This window comes from Eublepharis macularius, chromosome 8, assembly GCF_028583425.1.
Source record: "Eublepharis macularius isolate TG4126 chromosome 8, MPM_Emac_v1.0, whole genome shotgun sequence".
Classification (NCBI taxonomy): Eukaryota; Metazoa; Chordata; class Lepidosauria; order Squamata; family Eublepharidae; genus Eublepharis; species Eublepharis macularius.
Window position 1 is genome coordinate 80,986,233 of NC_072797.1, and position 21,277 is coordinate 81,007,509.

The following is a 21,277-nucleotide window of genomic DNA, read 5'->3' on the forward strand; positions in this document are numbered from 1 at the left end:
TAAATGTAAACAGCGTTTTGAATAGTAGCATCTGAGGTGATGTGCATGGTCCTCTACCTCCCATTCGGTCATCTCAAGTCAACAACTCTTTGAGGTTGGTGAGGTAGACAGATAATGCTGGTGCAGGGCCACCCAGCGAGCTTCATTTCAGAGTGTGGATTTAGACCCAGGTCTCCCAGTCCGGAACGTTACCTGCTATGTTGTGCTAGAATTGCCAAAGAAGAGATTTAGAAATAACTCTCTGTAGGGCTTTTTCTCTGAATGATCTAGTCGTTCTTGTAGCAGTTCGCTGAAGTTTGTCTAAAGGATTTAATTTAACTTATTTTTGCAATAAAATGCTTATGTTTGCTCTGTGTTTATAATTACATTCTACTTCTAGGTAATGAGTATGGTATCAGGATTCGCACCTTTGATTTCAGCTGGTATCTTTTCTGCCACTCTTTCTTCTGCATTAGCATCTCTTGTCAGTGCACCTAAAATTTTCCAGGTAAGAAGTTGTTTGCAGATTTTTGAATTCAGCATTTTAAAAATGGCTTTTAAAAAAGAAGTATATTTGAGGTTTATATACTATTTTTTATTGATTTATTTCATTTATGCCCTGCCTTTCTCCCCTAAGTGACTTACGCAAAGTGACGTATGCGAAGTGACTTACGTCATTCTCTTCTCCTCCATTTGATCCTCATAATGACCACACGAGTTAGGTTACGCTTGAGAGTGTGTGATGGCCCAAGCTTCCATGGCTGACTGGGGAAGTGAACCTGGGTCTCTCAGATCAACCTGATATTATAACCACTACATCATGCTGACTCTCATCCGCACTGGCTCTCTCACTGTTTTGCAAGCTAGATGAGACCTCAAGGCCAAACCTAAGTTGTTTCAGATAAGATAAATCTCTCTGTATTCATTTGTGCTGGTAATCATGATAATTGGAAATAATAAATACTATTAAAACTTGATTTCTTAATTATTTCCTCAAATTCCTTTGGACCTGCATCTCAAAAGGACTTGTAAGCACTCAACTATATTTCTAATTCTGAATTGAGTTCTAGAGTATCCATCAGATAGTCACACAATGTCCAGGGGTGGAAGGATTTTCCAAGAGCTTGGGGGAAGTCCTGAATTTGCAGAAAAATATTAAATAGAAACAAAAATACATTTGGAGGGGGAGGGGTTAAAATTTCAAAATCATAGAAGCACTGTCTTTTTCTTTAAGAAAAATATAACACTTAGATGAAGAAAGACTATGTTGTGAGATTTTGGCAGCAATTTGAGGGGTTGCTGGGCTATCTGTCACCAACGTTGTAGGCAAAGGAGGAGAGAAACAAACTAGAAGTAAAAAGAGGGAGGGAAGGTAAAGATAAAAGGGGAAACCAGACAGTGGAAGCAGAAAGGCCTAATGCAGAAAAGAGGAGAGAGTCTATGCTGGAGGAGAAAGAGAACAAGATAGGTGGGTAGGAGGGAAGGAAAGAGGATGGGCTGTGAGTAGGTGGGGGGAAAGCTGGAGATCTGGGTGGCAGGGAGAGAAGATAGCTGGAAGGAGAGGGTATTGATGCAGCCTGGGAAAGAGGAAGAAGCAAAGCAAGAGGAAAGGAGTGGGGAAATGTCATCTTTCCCCCGTGAGTCTTTGCAGGTCCCCTGTTTGTATGTTCTATGGATATATGGGAATTCATATATTCTGAATATAATTCTACATTTTATTTAGATGTACATAAATTAACTAGACAGAAAGTTAGAAGTGAACATTGTACTATTTATAGTTTTCCAACAAAACTTAAGAGCACAACTGGATTTGTGAAGTGAAAAATCATTCAAGTTTACAATACACATTCAACCTAACTTATAATTAACGCAGTGTTATTGCTGGTCCTGTATTTAAACTATGTTCTTCTTTTTTCCCTTTACTTTACTTTACAACATGATCATTACTTAATGCTATAATATAATTATATAATATGTTGTAGACACTCTACAAAGAGTTGGGATAATATCCTTCAAATAGTATTTTTGTTTGGTTATGTATTGTAATTAATTAGTTATGTATGGTTCTTCAATAAAAATTTATTTTAAAAAATCATTAAAATTTTGGCTCTAATTGCATTCAGTGTGCATAGGTCATCTGAAGAATTATCTTAAGAGATGGTTTACTGTTTTTATAGTGGTATATGGCTGTAGTTTGAATTGCTCTCATCTTTTTTTTCCCCTCCTAGGCTCTGTGTAAAGACAATATTTACCCAGGTTTCTCAATGTTTGCTAAGGGTTATGGGAAGAATAATGAACCTTTGCGAGGATATCTTCTGACCTTCTTGATTGGACTTGGATTCATATTAATTGGTTGGTTTAATTTATAACATTTTTGGCTATTTTTTTCTGTCAAGTTTCTCAGAAGCATTGAATATAATTCACATTAGAAATCAGGTAGACCACTGGCTTGAGTATGTAAGAATTCTTAGGTTAATGAACAAGCCAAATGTAATACAATATTGGATTCTATGGTATATAATAATAACAACAACAACATTCGATTTATATACTGCCCTTCAGGACAACTTAATGCCAGAGCAGTTTACAAAGTATATCATTATCCCACAACAAAACAACTTCTGAGGTGGGTGGGGCTGAGAGAGCTCCAGAGAGCCGTGCCTACCCCAAGGTCACCCAGCTGGCTTCAAGTGGAGGAGTGGGGAATCATACCCAGCTCTTCAGATTAGAGTCCCGCTCTCTTAACCACTACACCAAACTGGCTCTAGATATATATATGAATGACAAAATCAGATTCTAAATAATACTGCCTCACTAGCTCTGTTTCTGTGTTACAGTGAACACACATACAACTTGCAAGTACATGCTTATGCAAGTACATGCTTATGTCTGTTTATTTTACAGATAAAACTGAGGGACCAGTATTTGGATTAATGTGTGTGGTTTAAATCTCACAGTCAGCTGTATATGTATTGAATGTAACATGAACATTAAGAAAAATCAAAGCCCAAAGTGGTTTACAAGTGAAAACAATTAAAAACAATTAAAAATTTAAAATGATTAAACAGTTAAAACAATCAATATTATATTTTAAACTAAAAACAAACCCTGGTCCTAGAAATACAACCAATAGTAAAAACAGCGACCAGGTGACAAAAAGATTCCATTTTAATCATGGCTGGAATCGTTCCATCAGTGCTGATTAAATAATACATTTGTAGTAGTGCAGAATTTTGATTCATTGGTTGTATATGTTGCTGCCCATTTGCTCTGTACCTGGGATTGTTATTTATTTAAATATTTTCTGCTTTTCTCCCACATGGGGGACTCAAAGCAGGTTATAGAGTGAAATATGCATAATTGTTTGCATTGCCATCTTTTACTCCTGTCTGCTGGTAGTAGTCAGCTTGCTCAGTTCGTGCATATGGGATTGATTATGCAAAAATAATAACAGAGTTGCTAACTTGTGTAACTATTAGTGGGTGCAAATATATGTTCTGCTGGCCATTTCCTCAGGCAGAGATTGTCCAGAGGTCATGACATCAAATTTGGTGATCTCTAGCCATGTTCTCTTCTACAACCATGGAACTGGGTAAGAAGGTATGGCCTTTACTCCATCATCCTGTGCATGGAGCATTAAAATTCTAAGATTAAAAGGTCCTGTCTGTAAACTGGTCTGCCCTCAGGAATTTGTTTCTCTTATGTGTGACTGCAAAGAGTACCCATGGTTTTGGCTTTTCGAAACATTTTTATCCAGTGCTCGCAGCTAAAAACTCAAGATTGCTTATAAAAAGATTAAAGAAAAATGATATTTTAATCAAAATAAAATATAAACAGCAGCATAAAATCAAAAATTAAACTACAAGTAACCCTTTCTGTTTTACCCTAGTAGTTAATGTAACAGTCAGCATAATGGCGTTTTTCTGTCTTTACAGCTGAATTGAATCTCATTGCTCCAATTATCTCCAACTTCTTCTTGGCTTCTTATGCCTTAATTAACTTCTCAGTGTTTCATGCTTCACTTGCGAAATCCCCAGGTATGAATTTTATGTCATTGCTTTTATGATATGAAACAAATCAATGTAGGCAAAAGTACCTTTTAAAATTCCTTTAAATTAAACTTAAGTGCTTACGCAAACTGTAATTGGACTACAAAAGACAAACATTTTGTATTCTACTATCCAGCTAATCAGGCTTCGGACAGCAGTCTGCATCAAAGCACCTTGAACATTTAAAAAGGCACGCATGCCAGTATACTCCCATTGTCACTGACACTGATGGCTAGACATTATTCTTTTGTGGGTGCTGAGGTGTGTGTGTTTTTAAAATACTTGTGCTGTTCTTTGGCACCAAGGTGCCCTGTTATATATTTATTTACATGTAACAATACAGATATGTAAGGTATTAAAAATGCTCTGAAAGTTGCTGGAACATACTAAAGAAGAACCATTTGTTCATTCACTTAATTCTGTTTGTTTTTTGAATAGGTTGGCGTCCTGCTTTTAAGTACTACAACATGTGGGTGTCCCTAGTTGGCGCAATACTTTGCTGTATAGTGATGTTTGTCATTAACTGGTGGGCAGCCCTTCTCACTTACGTCATTGTTCTAGGACTCTACATTTATGTAACTTACAAGAAGCCAGGTGGGTGCATGTGTAGAAGACACTAGCTAATGATGTGGTTGATGATTTGATCATGGTTTTTAAAATGTTTAATCTAGCTTGTCTCGTATACATGATAGCTTTTTTTTCTTTTCAATGCTATTTCTTGACAGGAATCTGTTTCATAAAAAAGTGAAATAGATAATATAATTTACACATCCTTAAGTGCACTTCATATGTAATTTGAATGTGTGTGTGTTGAGCTTGGTAGGCATTTTCATGAGAGAAATGGAAAGATGCCGTATCTCTTTTGAAACGCACATTGTGGCAGACTAGAAAAGGAATAGTGAAATGATTTTGAAAGCTGTTCTTTGGTCCAGTGCATTAGAGTCAATCTGGTGTAATGTTTAGAGTGTTCGACTAGGATTCGGGAGACTCACGTGTAAATCCCCCCTCTGCTGCTGAAGTTTACTGTCTGACTTTGGGCCATCACACACTCTCAAGCCTAACCTACCTCATATGGTTGTTGTAAGGATAAAATGGAGCAGAGAACAATGATGTAAGCCACTTTGAGTCCCCATTGGGGAGAAAGGTGGCACATAATTGAAGTAAATAAGCTAAATAAATAAATCACACACTAATCTAGCAAAAAGATTTTTGTTCCCAGCTTCACAACTATTTACTACCATTTATAGAAGCATGTGGATGGGAAAAAGAGAGAATCTACTATTTGGCAATGCTTCTTAACTTTGCAACCCAGGTGTGTCAAAGTGACATTCCACCCCCACCACCCCAAATGACAGGGCTTAAACCCATTCCCGTCTCTTCCAAAACCCCTTAGTGGCGAGAGACAGGTTTAGCTGAACCTGCCTTTGAAGCAGTCCAGGCTGTCTCCCTTCCATTCAAATGAATTCTCCACTGTTCTATCATTTTGATTGGAATAAGATGAATACTGAGGGAAGGCATACGATCTGTTTTAACGCAGCCAAGCCAATTCCATACACTGACAGATAAAGTAGGGATTGTTGTCCCCCAGATGGGCAGCAAGGGCTCTAGTGACTTATCCACCACTACATTGCTGCTGTTTGTCAGTGTGGAGGGAGAAAGAGAAGAAGGCTGGAGACTATTTGTGTCAGTGTGTGCATTTATTAGTTATAATAATTTGTTTGGGTTTTTCAAGTTTACAGTAGGTGAATAGTTATTGTGTTGACCTTGTATCCAAGTTACATTGTTTTTTCTAGGTTCAGTTTCCATCAGTCAAACCCCAAATAGATATCTCTCTGAGTGAGGGGAACAGTAATGCCAGAATTTCCTGTAGATCCCCACTTGTGACAACTATCTCAAGCTCACAAGTATATACAGCACCTAAAAAAATAGTGCTTTACAAAAATAGGTTGTCTCTCTAACCAGCTTACCTTTAGAAAATTAAGCCATAAGGAGGATTTTTTAAAAGTTTCTTAAAATGAGGTGGGAGAAGAGATTATGAAGCACCAGGCAACTTTGGAGGAGCTTTCTAATATTATATGTTATGATATCATTTCTTACACAACCACTATGCACCATTATGTGAACAGCCTGACAGATTTTTTAGTTTATTACTCTAGTAGAAACTGTGGCCCACTGATAGAGCATCTGTTTTGCATGCACAAAATCCAACATTCAGTCTTTAGCATCTCCAGTTAAAAGAATCAGATAGTGGGTGATGTGAAAGACCTAGCTGAGACCCCAGAGAGCCACTGTCAATCAGAGTAGACAGTACTGACTTTGATAGACCAGTGATTGGACTGAGTATAAGGAAGGTCCATGTGTGTTCTTAGCTGTGTCCTAAAAGCTTGCTTCAATAAATTAGTAGTGAAATCTCTTAGGGGCCATTAACTACTCTTCCTCTAAGCATTTTAGAAAGGAAGTTTTCTCTTTTATCAGTGCTATACTGAAACCAGTTTAAATCTTAATCTAGATAACATTTGATACTGTCATTTCCCACTAGTTCCATACAGTTGGACTATTAGAGTGGCAGTGCAGTCACTGAAGTTTTCTCTTTATCCTCAAACCAGACAGATCTAAGACTTTATCTGAATGGGCTCTTTCTGTTTTAATGTAAAACAATTCTTTTACAGATGTAAATTGGGGATCTTCAACTCAGGCCTTGACTTATCTAAATGCACTGCAGCATGCTGTTCGCCTTTCAGGTGTGGAAGACCATGTGAAAAACTTCAGGTAACTTAAGATAGATAAATACATGTTATATAATATAAAGTAAACTTGGGATACTGTAGGGAACCTCTAACATAGTAGTGGAAACTGAAATAACCACATATTCTCATATAGGTGAGGGTCAGTTCCCAACTGTAAATAGGTTTGTTAAAATTGTGGTTTGAATGGTTTCACTCAGAGTTCAACATGTGCTAAAAGTGGTTGCAAGTGGTTGCTTTTCATGTATCCAACTCTCAACATTCATTGACTGTATTATCACAAAGCTACTGAAAGTGGACTCAGCAATAAAATAGTCTCTCTACACGAGACATCTGACACATGAACCAACTGGTCAATAGATAGCCCAGAGAATCTCTGAATTCAATATTTAACAAAGCAAGAGGTGTTGCTGGGTATATGAATATTGCATTTAAACATTTCATCTATTGACCAGTTTGGTTTGGAAGATTTTTGTATTTTTATAATAAAGTGTATATTGATGGATTGATGCTTTATGAATGTATTTATATTGTTGCACTATTTATTGATATATTTATTGTATTTATTGATAGTATAGAGGATATTAGGACGGTTCCCGCCACTGATCACTTTGAACACTGTGGCACTTTAATTACCTTGATCAGTACAGACATATTCATTGTTGTTTATTGCTCTTGTTCCCGGGAGGTTCACTTGCATTGTTGTAGTTTCTGAGTACCCAGGAAAGCCTCTGTTTGTATGTAATCAATGATAGGTGACAAGTGTCTCCATTCAAAATGTGTGCAGATATTCCATAAAATGTTACCAGTTTGAGTTGCTGTATGGATGGAATTTACAGCTTGTTAAGAACAGCTCAGACTGGATTCTTTAACATGTGCATACTATTTTTTCTTTGAAATTAGGCCGCAATGTCTTGTCATGAGTGGTGCTCCCAACTCACGCCCAGCATTGCTTCACTTGGTCCATGCATTCACCAAAAATGTAGGGTTAATGATCTGTGGTCATGTACATATGGTAAGTCAGAATAATCTTACACTTTCTATAAAATGACTCGTGAGCCGCAACCCTTTCCCCATACCCTTCTTTTCTGGGAAACCACAAAAGATGATGCAGTACTAGAGTACAAATGTGTGAACATGCTAATGTGTTGGTGAGAAGGATTTAGATTTTTTAGACATTGAAGAAATTTTGGAACAAGCTGAGATTATACAAAAATGAGACTGCACTTGATTTGTAATATAACCAGACAGCTAGTATATAATATCACAAATCATGTAGATCAATTTTAAACTGGCTTCTGACAGAAGCCAGGAAGCATCCAGTTTAAAGCAGATTGTCCTTGTGGATGGTGGTGTAAATGTTTCATGTGCTCAGTAGGGATATGGTAGAGTCTGGCAACAAGCAGGCAGAAACAAATGACATCGATTTAAAGAGGCCAAAGAGAGGTGGAGGAAAATGTACACAAAAAGGGCATTGGTTGAAGTTTGCTATGTATAGGTGTTTATATGCTAATACTTGGAAGTCTCCAAACCAGGATGGGGGATTGGCGTGCTGCTTGCTACTATAAGAGAACATAGATATAGTGGGTATATTGGAATATCATGGTACAGTGAGAATGAGTGGGATATGGATATCCCTAAGTTTAAAAAACAAAAGTCTGGAGTTTCTTAATATGTCAGTAAGCATGGAATCCAGTAAACTAAGTAACGTAAGAGGAAAACACTCTTCAACAGTGATATTATATGCAGAAATATTGGGTTAAAAACATAACTTGGTATCTCCCTCTTTACTAAAGCCCCTATGGTGGTAATCTCGAGTTAGATAGAGAAAACAGGAGCAGCCAAAGAAAAGCATTTTGTACTAATGGGTAACATTAACTGCAGTCTGACTGGTTAAGTATATAGTCCAGATGTGAAAGATAGAATTTCTACATAGGATAAACATCTGTGTCTTAAATACTTACAACAAAGTCCTCTGCAGAGGTATTTTAGTCTAAGGCCATGGACATCAGCAGGCTAGTCTGGAGAACCTTAAGCTAAGTGGTTTTCTCTCATACTTTATAGAAGTGTGTGTGAATATGTAACTTTTTTTAAAAGGGTCCTCGCAGGCAAGCCATAAAAGAATTGTCTAATGACTTGTCCAGATGCCAGCGGTGGCTTATTAAAAACAAAATGAAAGCATTCTATGCTCCAGTACATGCAGAAGATTTGAGAGATGGTGCACAATACTTGATGCAGGTATGAAATATCTATTAAAAGAGAATTTTTGGATATGTACTATTATGCTTTGAGTAATTCTGAATTGGAGCTGACACATTCCATTTCTAAATTATTTAATTGTTTTAAGATTATTGCTAACATTGTACAGTATCCTCCGTGCCCCATAAGCAAGGCAGTCATAACTAGTTAATCCCTCTTTCTCTATATCAAAAGGTAGGGTTTAAAATTATTATCCTACAAAAAGTAGGGATTTTCATGTTCTAGGCCTCACAATTTAAAGTTGTTTTCTCTTACCATAGGCCACTTTAAAAGTAATATATCCTCATAGGTTGAGAGAATTGTCTATTTTTTTCTTTCCTCACCCCCACACCCCTGCCCCATTAACATGTAGCAAGAATGGATTGAGGAATTTTAATTCAAGACAGCCCCTGCATATAGTAGGGGCTATGAAGGACAGCACTCAAAAGTGAATATTAGACAGCTTCTGGAATGAAACTTGTATTTTGCTGGCCTGGCTGACAGGTCCAAAGCCCAGTAGGGCTTTCAGATACACGCTTGCTCAGCCAGCCAAACTGACACGTCAAAAGAATCCCTATCTTTGCTCACAACAGAAGTTAAAAACCTGGTATTGGTGACCGGGGGTTGGGGTCACAGATTGGTAAACCCTCATAGCAGCAGATGTCCTATTTCTTCCATCATTTTATGCTGAAGCCCTCTCCCCTGGATTTCTTTAAATGGATCTAGAGAATGGTTTTAAGGGATGCTAAGGAAATGTACTGCAAGTTTAACACAAGGATGGGAGATCTCGTTAGGGGGATAAAATATGCCCAAATCCACTTTCTATGTCTATTCTTCTGCAAGGAGTGATAGCTTGAGAGTTTTCAGAGATGGCAAGGGCATAGTCTTCTCTGTCCCCCCATGGGGGATTTTATCTGCTGAAAAAAATTAAACCTGTTACAGCTTACTGTGTCAAGCTTTTTAATCCTGTGATGTATTCCTACTGATGACTGCATCTGAATTATAGCCGGAGCTGTCAGATTTTCTGAACAAAATGACAAATCTGAGTAGAGCAACTGGGGAAACTTATTCATATACACAACCTTAAGCTAGCACCTCTTCCCCAGATTTTCTAAATACCTTATGAAGTAGAAAAGAGCAAGAGCTCTGTAGCACCTATAAGACTAACAAAATTTATGGTAGGGTATAAGCTTTTGTGAAAAAGTGAGCTGTGACTCATGAAAGCTTATACCCTACCACAAATTTTGTTAGTCTTATAGTTGCTGCTGGAGTCTTGCTCTTTTCTACTGCTATAGACAGACTAACGTGGCTACCTATCTTGATCTAAATGCCTTATGTCGCTACGATAGAAAGGAAACTTGTATCTAATTTTCCAGGTAATCCAGATCAGTGGACTGTCTTAGAATGAAGCTATTTTAAGTCTGACCAATTTTTTTCTGTCATTTTGTTATTAGGCAGCAGGTTTGGGGCGAATGAGGCCAAACACTCTTGTTATTGGATTTAAGAAAGATTGGCAGTCAGCTGATATGAGGGATGTAGATATCTACATCAACTTATTACAGTGAGTACAACACATACTAATTGTGAAGACATAATTCTGGAATCCATATATTAGTATATCACAAGTGGGGAACTTGCAAAGACTTGTATGGAGCATCTCATTTTCCCTCCTGCTCTATTTTTCCCTTCCCAAATGCCACCATAGCCTTTCCTGCTTCCTTCTCTTCTTTCCGCCAACCAATATTTGCCCTGTTGCATGCCATGCAATGCTCAGAGGACCTAAGTGCTCCTCTAGGAAGGGCTTCAGCTCATAAAACCATCAAGAAATTAATTATGAAGATTTATGCAAACAGCACTACTTGCAGAGCTAGGAGGGATTGCTCTTCCCTCTATATGGGGATTCCACCCAGTTTTACAATCCCAGTCTATTTGTTTACTTTAACTGTTACAAAGGATAGACAAGCAGTTATGTTCACAAGACTAAATGCACTACCCTCTGCAGTTTCTTAAGGACACATACTGGGTGTACCTTTCTCAGATAGATATTGTGGCTGTGGCTTGGGTGCTATTGAATATGCAAGTCATGTTCTATTTGAATGTCCTTACAGCAAGGCAAAGCAGAAATGGATTGAACCCTTGATATTACCATGGACAGAGTCTACATCAGATATTTTAATTACTAAATTATTAGCAGTTCCTTAAGTAGAAAATTTACTTATTTTAGCTAAATTTTTAGTCCAGGCCATGAGACTTCGGGCGGCTCACGAGAAATCAGCTTTTCTGTAGCTTGTGTTTTGACCTTCTCTTGCCTGAATTATTCCTTTCTTCCTCTTATTCCCAGTTACATTTGATAAATACTACTTAAGAACTATAGTTCAGAGGAGTAGAGAAAGAAAAGAAAGATTTGCCCTCTTGCCCTACCCCTGGCAGCCTCTCCCTGGGAAAACTGTATGGATCTGGCTTCTGAGCTGGGCTAAGTTCTGTAGTGCCAGCAGCTGGGTTGCGGGGTAGGGAACATGCCAGGACTTGCAGGGGGTACCTCAGTTTCCCCTATATCCCACTCCCCCCACTATCCTCTTTTCCTTCTCCTGGCAGCCACTATATATCCTGACATTTCCCTCCTTCCTTTTCTCCTCCCCCCCCCCTCAGCTGTATATATTTATTCTATTTATAAGCGTTGTTTCTCAATGGGGATCCTGTTAAACAGTAGCAAGGAGCTGGGCTTGGGTGAGTCATGCAAGTTATATGGTAGCAAGTTTCCCAGTGGTCGCAGCTAGGGGTGTGCACAGGGAAAAGATTCGGATTTCCTGCTTTGGGTTTACCTGAAGCAGGAAAACAATCCGGAATACCCCTAAACCCAAAGCAGCAAGCCGCTTCGGGATTAGGGCATTTCAGCTGCTTCGGTATGCTCTGTAATTCAGAGCATACAGAAGATCACAGCAGGAGTTCTCAGCTTTTTCACCTGATGGGAGGGGGGAAGACGGAGCTCCCTCTTCCCTCATCCCATTGGGTGAAAAAGCCAGCCTGAAAACTTTCAAAACTCAAAGCAGCGCTGAAAAGCCCTGCTCTGAGCTTTGAAAAAGTCCAAGCCGGCTGTTTCACCCAATGGGAGGGAGCTCCCTCTGCGTCCCTCCCATTGGATGAAATAGCCAGCCTGGATACTTTCAAAGCTCTGAGCAGGGCTTTTCAGCACTGCTCTGAGCTTTGAAAGTATCCAGGCTGGATATTTCATCCAATGGGAGGGAGGCAAAGGGAGCTCCCTCTTCCTCCCTCCCTTTGGGTGAAATAGCAAAGGGCATTTCCGTCCCACCTTGGATCAGCTGTTTGGCGGGGATTTCTCCACCAAACAGCTGATCCAGGGTTTAAATGCCTCTTTCCCTGCTGCTTTGCAGGGGCAAGGAAAGGGGCATTTTAAACCCTTGACCCAAAGCTTCCCGAAACAATACCAATTGCTTCAGGAAGCTTTGATTTGCAGTTTCTGAATGGAAGTCCCGAATCTTTGCAAATCCGGTCCGATTTGGGTATTTTACCCAAATTGGAAACCCGAATTGCACACCCCTGGTCGCAGCTAGGCCTGGTCCTGATGAATCTACCCTCATAGGCCAAAACAATCCTGGAAAGGGCTCCTCCCGCTGCCTTTTCTGGACAAAAACCAAGGTTGACAATACTGTTGTGGTTGCTTAGCAATGAGCTAAGGGGAAGGGATCTATTTCTTAAAGCAACAGGCGCTCCTTTTATCATCAGCGTGAGGGGGGGGATGTTTTTAATGCATTTCAGATTTTTCTGCAAACCTGGGGCACTTCTCAGGTTTGTAGAAAGATCTGTTTTGTTCATGGTTCTGGTTTTAAGAATCCACAGATTTGACTATGTTGAAAATTAGATATATGGATCTATATTAATCAGTGGCCTACTTTGGGGTAGTTTGTTTAAAAAAATATTAAGAATCATATCTCTGTTAGCACATACAAAATGCTGCAAGTAGTGGGTTAAAGGTTTTGTTTGAGGGCAGGAAGTAATGCCAGCTTGGTATGTGACATCAGCTATTCTATATAGCTTCAACTTGATAATACATCCAGTCACTTTTTTGAGTTAGAATTACTTTTTGAAACATCTTTCTACCTGATCTATTACAGTGATGCCTTTGACGTTCAGTATGGAGTTGTTGTTATTCGGCTGAGGGAAGGTCTGGATATTTCTCATCTTCAGGGCCAAGGTAACTTTCATCATAATTCAAGATATTTTGTCACCCCAAGCGAGGTACAGTTTTGCCCTCTCTTCCAGATATTAATTCCTAATCTGCGCAATAAAGAGTTCATGGGATTTTTTCAGGATTATCATATTTTATTTTTGATTTCTTACATTCATTGCAAATTATCATAACTCCATAGCAGAATACCTTTTAATGGATTGCTTTGACTCCTTATAAAGAATTTTGCGGAATCTCAAAGACTGATTTATTGTAGCATAAATAATTTTAGAATTAGAGTATCAGGAGATGTATTTACCATGGCTTAAACTGACACAGTTACAGCTGGTATGAAAGATCACGATGCTTATCTTGTACTTAGAGTTTTATATCAAAGTATTACAAACCGTCCCATTTTAACCTTACAATTTTTGTCCTCTATATTCCTTTGTATTGTTATAGGTACTGACTGAGGATTCTCTTCAGGCACCTGATGAAATATGTTCTAGCCATAGAAGTTGGTTGTGTGTCATGTGCCATCAAGTCGCCTCTGACCAATGGCGACCCATAGAAGTTTATGCTACAGTAAATCTGTTAGTCTTTAAAAAGATGCAACATTTCTGTTTGGTTTTGCTAGAACAGGCTAATATGGCTACTCATTTGGAATTTGTTTCTGGAATTTACTTAATGTGTGCCAAGATCTCACTAGGACTTAATCCAGGAGCTTGTTTTCAACTCCAGTGTGGAAGAAAAAGTGGCCGTTTTCACACTGTCTATAAATCGTGCGAGAGACTCACGGAATGCTGCTGGCTTCCTCCCAAGATTTTTAACACCACCCGATTACAAAACGCCGTAAATCACTGTTTGTGGCCGTTTTGTAAACAGATGGCGTCAAAAATTGGGTGAGAAAGCCAGCAGCCTTCCGTGAGTTTCAGCGCGATTTATAGACAGTGTGAAAACGGCCAGTATTTCTAGGTTTCGGTAGAATACCTTTCCCTCACCATTGAATAATTGCAGCCTTCTGCCTCCTCATACAGTAATTGAACAACAGATTGCTTCTGGGCGGAGGTTCAGGATTAGATATGTAGGACTGGATCCAGTGCAGTATTTCTTCAGGCACAAGGACTTGATCCAGCAGAATGCAACGCTGAATTAGATCCAACCCATGCTGTAGTCATGGGAGCAGTAGTTATTTGTTAGGCTTTTAGTTCCAGCTTTAGGTGGTCAACAAAATGGGTGCATGGGTGTGTGTGAGAAAGACTGAATACTGTTTATGGTGTCATTTTATCCAGCCCTGTTGCTTGACCTTAGCATTGGCTAAGATTTATTATGAGTTTATTATGATAGTTCATCACATAAATAATTTGCTTATATAAATTTGTTCACATTCACAGAAGAATTACAGTCATCACAAGAGAAATCTCCTGTAACCAAAGATATTATTGTAAACGTGGACTACAGCAAGAAGACAGAGATGGTCACTTCTAAGCCTGTGACTGAAAAAGCTCTTATTCAGAAAGGTAACCATTTATTGAATAGAATTTTGTTTGTACAGTGCAAGAATAATTACTGTCTTCCCCCCCCCCTCAAATGTAACTTGTGATCCAGAACTACTGTTGCAGAGTGGTTAAGTAGTTAGGTTTCGAATCAGCACTCTGCTAGTTCAAATCCCACTACAGCTATGGGCTCAGTAGGTATTGTGGGGATAATAATACCTTGAGTTTATTCACTGCTTTGAATGGGGGCACTAATCTATCTAGAAGATAAATGCTCTGACCACTGCTGCCAGCCCTGCCGGCGTGTCGAGGGACACTTCCGGGCTCTCCACTTCTCTGGGGGCCGCCTCGTGCCCTGTTGCAGTGTCAGCTCTCTCCTCAGGCCCTCTGCCAGACCAGGGAGGTAATAATAGTTATTATTTAGGTGTGCATGGATAGGTCAGGGGCTTTCACTTTGTTGGTCCAGTTCCTGAAAGCGAATAGGTTTCCAGACAAGAGGTTGGCCCAGTGGAATATACTACTTTGTATTCCTCATTCTGTTCCTGTTTTGAGGTTGACCATAATATATGAAGAACTACAACATAGTCAGTTTGTCAGTTTTAGGGAGTGATTGATCATGTTTAGAGGCTTCCACTTGTGGGCAAGTGCTCTAATATGAAACGTATGCACAGGCATAACTTTTCCAATATTGTGAGAAATATCTATTTGATTTCTGTGGTCTATAAGGAAGGGCTATAGTGCCTGGGGGGACTTGAAGATTTAGAATAAAGGCAACTGACAAAGATTTAGAAAAATTTTCAAAGGGTAGAGGAAATGGATAGGGAGAACTTTTCCTTATAAAGCTTGCTCTCAGAGTGGCAGTAGATTCAGGACAGACAAAAGGAAATACTTATTTACTCAACAAGATTAAATTTTAGAATTCAATGCCTGTGGATATTGTGGCCATGAACATGGCTTTAAAGTGGATGAGATAGATTTATGAATGATAAGCCCATCAGTGGCTACTAGCTGTGGTGATTAAAGGGAACCTCCCCATTCAGAGGCAGCAAAACCTCTGGATACCAGTGCCAGGTGGCAACATCAGGAGGAGGCCTTGGCCTCTGTCCTGCCAGCCATTCAGAGTAACTGGTTGGCTGGTGTGTGAAACAGGTTGCTGGTCCAGATGGACAATTAAGCAGGGCTGTACTATTCAAATGTCTGCATGCCTGCCTGACATTTATCTGCTGGTGCAAGAAGTCTTTAGAAATGTCTATCTCCCCTTTCCTTACATTAGGACAATACTGCAGGCTTCTGAATTGAACTCTTCTGTTTCATCCTGCACTGAATCCTCTTCAAGGAAAAAATAATTTTCCTGAGCATTGCTTGTTTATACCAGTAATGGACAACTGCTTCATCTGCCCCATCCCATCCAAGTACTAATTCAACCTTGGGACTTAAAAAAAAAGTGTGTGAAAGTAGTATGTCAGCATGTTAATTGCTTACTAATTAGCAGGATTTATTTGGATTCATCCATGTTTGTTTTTCCATAATGCCATTTTATGTTATGCCTTAGAAATATTCATATTTTCATTAATACTGCAAATAACATCTTAATTTTTTTTAACTTTTAAACCTTGTCTTGTCTAGAAGATGAAGACGACGTCAAGACTCCAACACAGCCACTTTTGAAAAAAGGCAGGCCATTTTTCCATCTCTTGATTTTAATTCATTTTTCCATACTGTAAATATCATTCTATATTTTCTCATATTTTTAGTGTGAAGCAGCATCTTTCAGAAAATAAAAGTTTATACTTTCTGAGATCATGGAACCTTATGAGAAACATTGCTGCTAGAATGGGCTTTTTGGCCATGATAACTTGGAGGAATTTAATAGGAATGTATAGGAAGAATTTAATGAATATTTCTAAATGTTACGTAATGTTCCTGTTTAAAATGGAAACAGGATAATAGTGTGCCCATTGTGTCAAGCTTTCAGTGAACAAAATTGTTATAGTATCATATCCCGAGGACATCATGATAAACTCTGCCCAGCAGGACATTTAAATTGGTTTTGTTTTACAAAAAGCAGTCTGCCCCAACAAGTGTGTTTTAGGCATTTTACAATATGGAATGGAGGGCTGCTGTTCAGAAAAAAAACGTAAACGGCGATGCAACACACATGCACGCTCTTGAGGAACATCTTAGAGTAGTTCTGTGGGTTGTGGGCCTATTGGCAGATCACTGAATGTATTCTCTTTCCTCTTTGCCTGGTGATGGTCACTCCTCCTTTTGCCTAGTTCTCATGGAACACTCACTTCTCCTCAGATATGAAATGAGGACTGTTTACAATATAGGCATTGCCTATAAAGAATATCCTTTGTCAGAAAGTGCAGCGCTTACTAGCATTTCTGTTTGTGCCCAATCCATTGCTTTAAGTGAAATATCTCTTACTGTAACCTGGGCTTTGGACAGCATCTTTTTTCTGCATGATTCATTTTATAGAACAACAGTCCTCTTTCAGAGTGAATGGATATCTTGAGGACCTAGACAATGGACGCATCGTCTCTCTTTCCTGTGGGCATCTTTGCCATTCATTTTCTATGAACTCTTGCATTTTCTCTTTTGAGGTTTTTTCATTGGTGTAGGGGAGCTCTTGTCATGTGCAGGAAAGGTGGGCCTGTCTCAAAACACCTTGGGTCCTAAGCACTTTGCCAGCATGTTATTCTTACTATTCTATTATCCTGCCATTATTATGCCTACAGTCTTTCCACAGCTATCATCTTTGTAGATCTATAGTCTTTGTATGAACCTTCTGCCTCACTCTTCTCCATCTTTTTCAATCTTTTCTTAATAGATCTTGCTTGCTTCTGCCTTTCTCATCAATCTTGCCTCCTTAAAAGCAACCCAGAAGTTGGGTTTTTGTCTAATGTGGTTGCCTAAAGTCATGTTTTTGCCTTAATAAATGAAACAAAAATAATGAAATCCTGTGGTTGATCAGAATAACATTTTTAGACACAGAAATTTTGAAGATTCTCTGGCTATGAATTTGAGAAGTTCTTTCAATCACCCAAACAGCAAAAGATTGCAAGAGGGATTTTTTAAATAATCTGCAGTGCTAAGCCAACTTTTTAAAACACGTAACAAGAAAAATGAAAATAATCAATTTTGATTTAAGATATCAAATGAAGTAGTTTTCCTATAGTTTTCGTATCTAGTTTTTAATAGGATAAAGAATAAAATCACCTGATGCGTCTTTTTATGTGGAAGTGGATGGAGTATTAGTCAGTTTTGTTATTTCAGTTATGGAGTGGATACTTAGATTTGTCAGAAAATAGTTACTGTTGGGTGTGGCCTGGAGTGTAGTGCAAATTTAAATGATATTGACCAGTAATGGAGTTGTCCATTGATATGCTTGGGAACAAAACATGTATACACCTTACCAGTGACTGAGAGAAAAGTCCAGAAAAGTCACCCTGATCTTCTTCTAAGGGAAAATTGAAATAGAATAAATTAGAAGACTTAAGCAAAGCTGGGGTTTACCTATATTTAGCGGTAAGGATCAGGCTGTCATGAGACTTCTGTCCTCCTTAGGAGGGCAAGTCCTTCTCTATGTTGGGCTTCTGTAGTTGTATGATTGGGTTTAAAGCACTGAATGTTCTATCCCGTCTGCTACTGCGCTGCATTGTGAAAAAAAATGTTGCTCCTTAATGAGTTTGCGTAGCTGTCTTACACTTTACAAAAGGATGAGGAGGAAAAAGGAGACTCGATATCTTGATGTCCACTGATACAAAGATCTTCCAGTAGTTTTCCAGAAAGTGAAATTGCGAGAGAGGGGGTTTGAATTCGTGATACTAGAAGTAACCTGTATGAAATTAGATTCTGCACTGGGGAATAGCTATCAAAGCTTCTGCTTTCTTCTTTTCTTTCATGCATCTCTCCTCAATACCACAGATCCTAAAGGCCCATCTGCTCCGCTGGACGTGGCTGATCAAAGACTGCTTGATGCAAGTTCTCAGTTTCAGAAGAAACAAGGCAAAAATAATATTGATGTCTGGTGGCTTTTTGATGATGGGGGTAAGATGAAATGTTTAAAACATTGAAGTGTGATTAAAATTTTTAGCATTGCAAAATGTTAGTGTGGAATCAGCAGTAAATAATGTTTTGTTTCGTTTTTTAATGTAGGCTTGACATTGTTAATTCCATATCTTCTGACGACCAAGAAAAAGTGGAAAGACTGTAAGATCAGGGTGTTCATTGGTGGAAAAATAAACAGAATTGATCATGACAGAAGAGCGTAAGTGAATGAAGTTAAAAAACTTCAAACATTTGGCAAGTCTGATACCTCAAGTCAGCATTTGTCATTTCTCCAAATGATCAGAAATAATAATTTGTGTTAACTTTTCAAACATAGGCTTGTATTTAATATAGGTTTGAAACAACTTGACAAAATAATAAACTTTATCTTCTGTTCTGTTTTTTTTGTAAAGTTTATTAAATTGTACATTCTCTTGAAGTAAATATTGTTTTTTATTTATTTTACTTCATTTATTTTCTATCTTTCTCCCCAATGGGGACCCAAAGGGGCTTACATCATTCTCCTCTCCTCCATTTTATCCTCAGAACAACTCTGTGAGGTAGGCTAGGCTGAGAGTGTGTGGCTGGCCCAAGATCACCCAGCGAGCTTCCATGACAGAGTGGGGATTCGAACCTGGGTCTCCTAGATCCTGGTGTAAGGGATGTGCTATTTATTTAAGCCCATTTTTGAACAAAATTTACAGCCCATGTAAATATGCACAATATTTTTAGCATTAAAATATTTGTTTACAATGCTTCTCTAGTGCTTTACAGTTACCCTGACGCCACAGGATAACATGGGGCCAAATTCAGGCTAAGTAGTCATTTAACCCTTACACTTTTCTTGAACTCTTTCAGGATGGCTACATTGCTTAGTAAATTTCGAATAGATTTCTCAGATATCATGGTCCTTGGAGATATTAACACAAAGCCAAAGAAGGAAAAGTAAGTTTTTATGCATGTGAACTATTTTGATTTTTCATAATAGTATATTTGAGAACTACAAGCTGCTGTTATCAGCTCTCACTAACTGTTACTATGAAAATAACAAATTATAGGTAACAAATTTTAGTGAGTGAACCATTTTAGAAGAAATATATTAATGAATTATAGGCCATTTAACAGGATGGAATAAAAAATATTAAACACTTGTGCTAACCTCGGAAGTTTTAAAATTCAGACGGAACTCTAGGTGAATTTTTGCTCTGATTTCTGGCCATAAAACAAATCGCTGCCACAGTGTTGAATAGGGCCTTTCCCCACAATTCTAGCAAAAGTAAAATGGTTGTTTCTGGTTAAGAAGAGTGTTTAACCTTTCCAAGTAAAATGCTTACTTTAAAAGTTAATAAGGCAAAACTTGAACAGTATCTGATTTATTATGTTGACATGTTAAATCTGAAATCTTAAACTAATAAATGAACTCCAAATATATACATGGCTTTAAAACTTGAGTTACAGTGTAATGAAAAATCGGCTCTCTTTTTTATTTATGCTTATGTAGCATTTCTTTCTATGTATCGAAGGAAGTTGGGGACTTTTTTTTCCTCAGCCCCCCTATGCAAGATGGCAAGCATATTTTAAAAGTGCAAGGGGCTTCAAAAGCAGTTTCAAAGAGGTTGGAAATGTTCTTTAAAATGGGCTAGGGATTCTCAAACCTTTTCCTGCTCCAAAACAGTGAATTCTGGCTGACAGTTCTGCAGTCTTTTAAATACATCATAGTACAGCATAAGAAAAATAACATCTTCATGAATGGACAGCACAGCATTTTAGTTCTGTGTCTTTAGTATAAAGATCTTAGCATTTTAGTATAAAGATTTGGGTATCAGCTGTGTGATAAAATGTTTTCCAGCATTGCAGCTTTTGATGAAATGATAGAGCCATTCAGACTTCATGAAGAAGATAAAGAACAAGATGCTGCAGATAAATTGAAAGAAGATGAACCTTGGAGAATCACAGATAACGAAATTGAACTATACAAAACCAAGGTATATTTGTAACTCCCTTTCATACACAGTGCTTTTTGCTACTAATTCTTCTATGTGTAACTCTTCAGTTGCCTTTGATTTCCCACAATGGTAAATCGCACTCCTTTTTAATACATCTCATCTGCTTACTCTTATATTGCTAATATTTTCATTTTAATTGCAGAGTCACCGCCAGATTCGTCTAAATGAATTACTGAAAGAGCATTCAAGCACAGCTAATCTAATTGTTATGTAAGTACTCCTTTCTGTGGTTCACCTTTATACTAGATCCTAAAAATCGCATAACAGCTGAGAAAATACTACAGGCACCATTAATGTTACAAAATAATATTATCTGGATCCTGTGAACCACCCGCTCAAACTACTCAGCCCTAGACCCCTTCCAGTCTGGTTTCCACCCGGGACATGGGGTCGAGACATTGTTGGTCGCCCTCACAGACGATCTCCGCAGACATCTGGATCAGGGCGGATCAGCACTGCTGTTTTTGCTGGATCTGTCAGCAACGTTTGATACGGTCGATCATGAGCTTTTGACCCACCGCCTTGC

General features: G+C 38.5%; 1 protein-coding gene across 1 annotated transcript in view; it reads left to right on the forward strand.

Annotated features, from left to right (window-relative positions):
• SLC12A2 (solute carrier family 12 member 2) overlaps positions 1-21,277 on the forward strand; it is a 62,699-nt gene that overhangs the window by 34,159 nt on the left and 7,263 nt on the right. The window contains exons 11-26 of the mRNA XM_054986327.1: positions 380-487; positions 2,208-2,331; positions 3,915-4,016; positions 4,467-4,622; positions 6,698-6,797; positions 7,676-7,787; positions 8,870-9,010; positions 10,465-10,571; positions 13,144-13,223; positions 14,591-14,716; positions 16,319-16,366; positions 18,623-18,745; positions 18,854-18,965; positions 19,604-19,690; positions 20,595-20,730; positions 20,894-20,961. Of these exons, the coding sequence (XP_054842302.1) occupies positions 380-487; positions 2,208-2,331; positions 3,915-4,016; positions 4,467-4,622; positions 6,698-6,797; positions 7,676-7,787; positions 8,870-9,010; positions 10,465-10,571; positions 13,144-13,223; positions 14,591-14,716; positions 16,319-16,366; positions 18,623-18,745; positions 18,854-18,965; positions 19,604-19,690; positions 20,595-20,730; positions 20,894-20,961 (1,730 nt within the window). The remainder of the gene's footprint in view (positions 1-379; positions 488-2,207; positions 2,332-3,914; positions 4,017-4,466; positions 4,623-6,697; positions 6,798-7,675; positions 7,788-8,869; positions 9,011-10,464; positions 10,572-13,143; positions 13,224-14,590; positions 14,717-16,318; positions 16,367-18,622; positions 18,746-18,853; positions 18,966-19,603; positions 19,691-20,594; positions 20,731-20,893; positions 20,962-21,277) is intronic.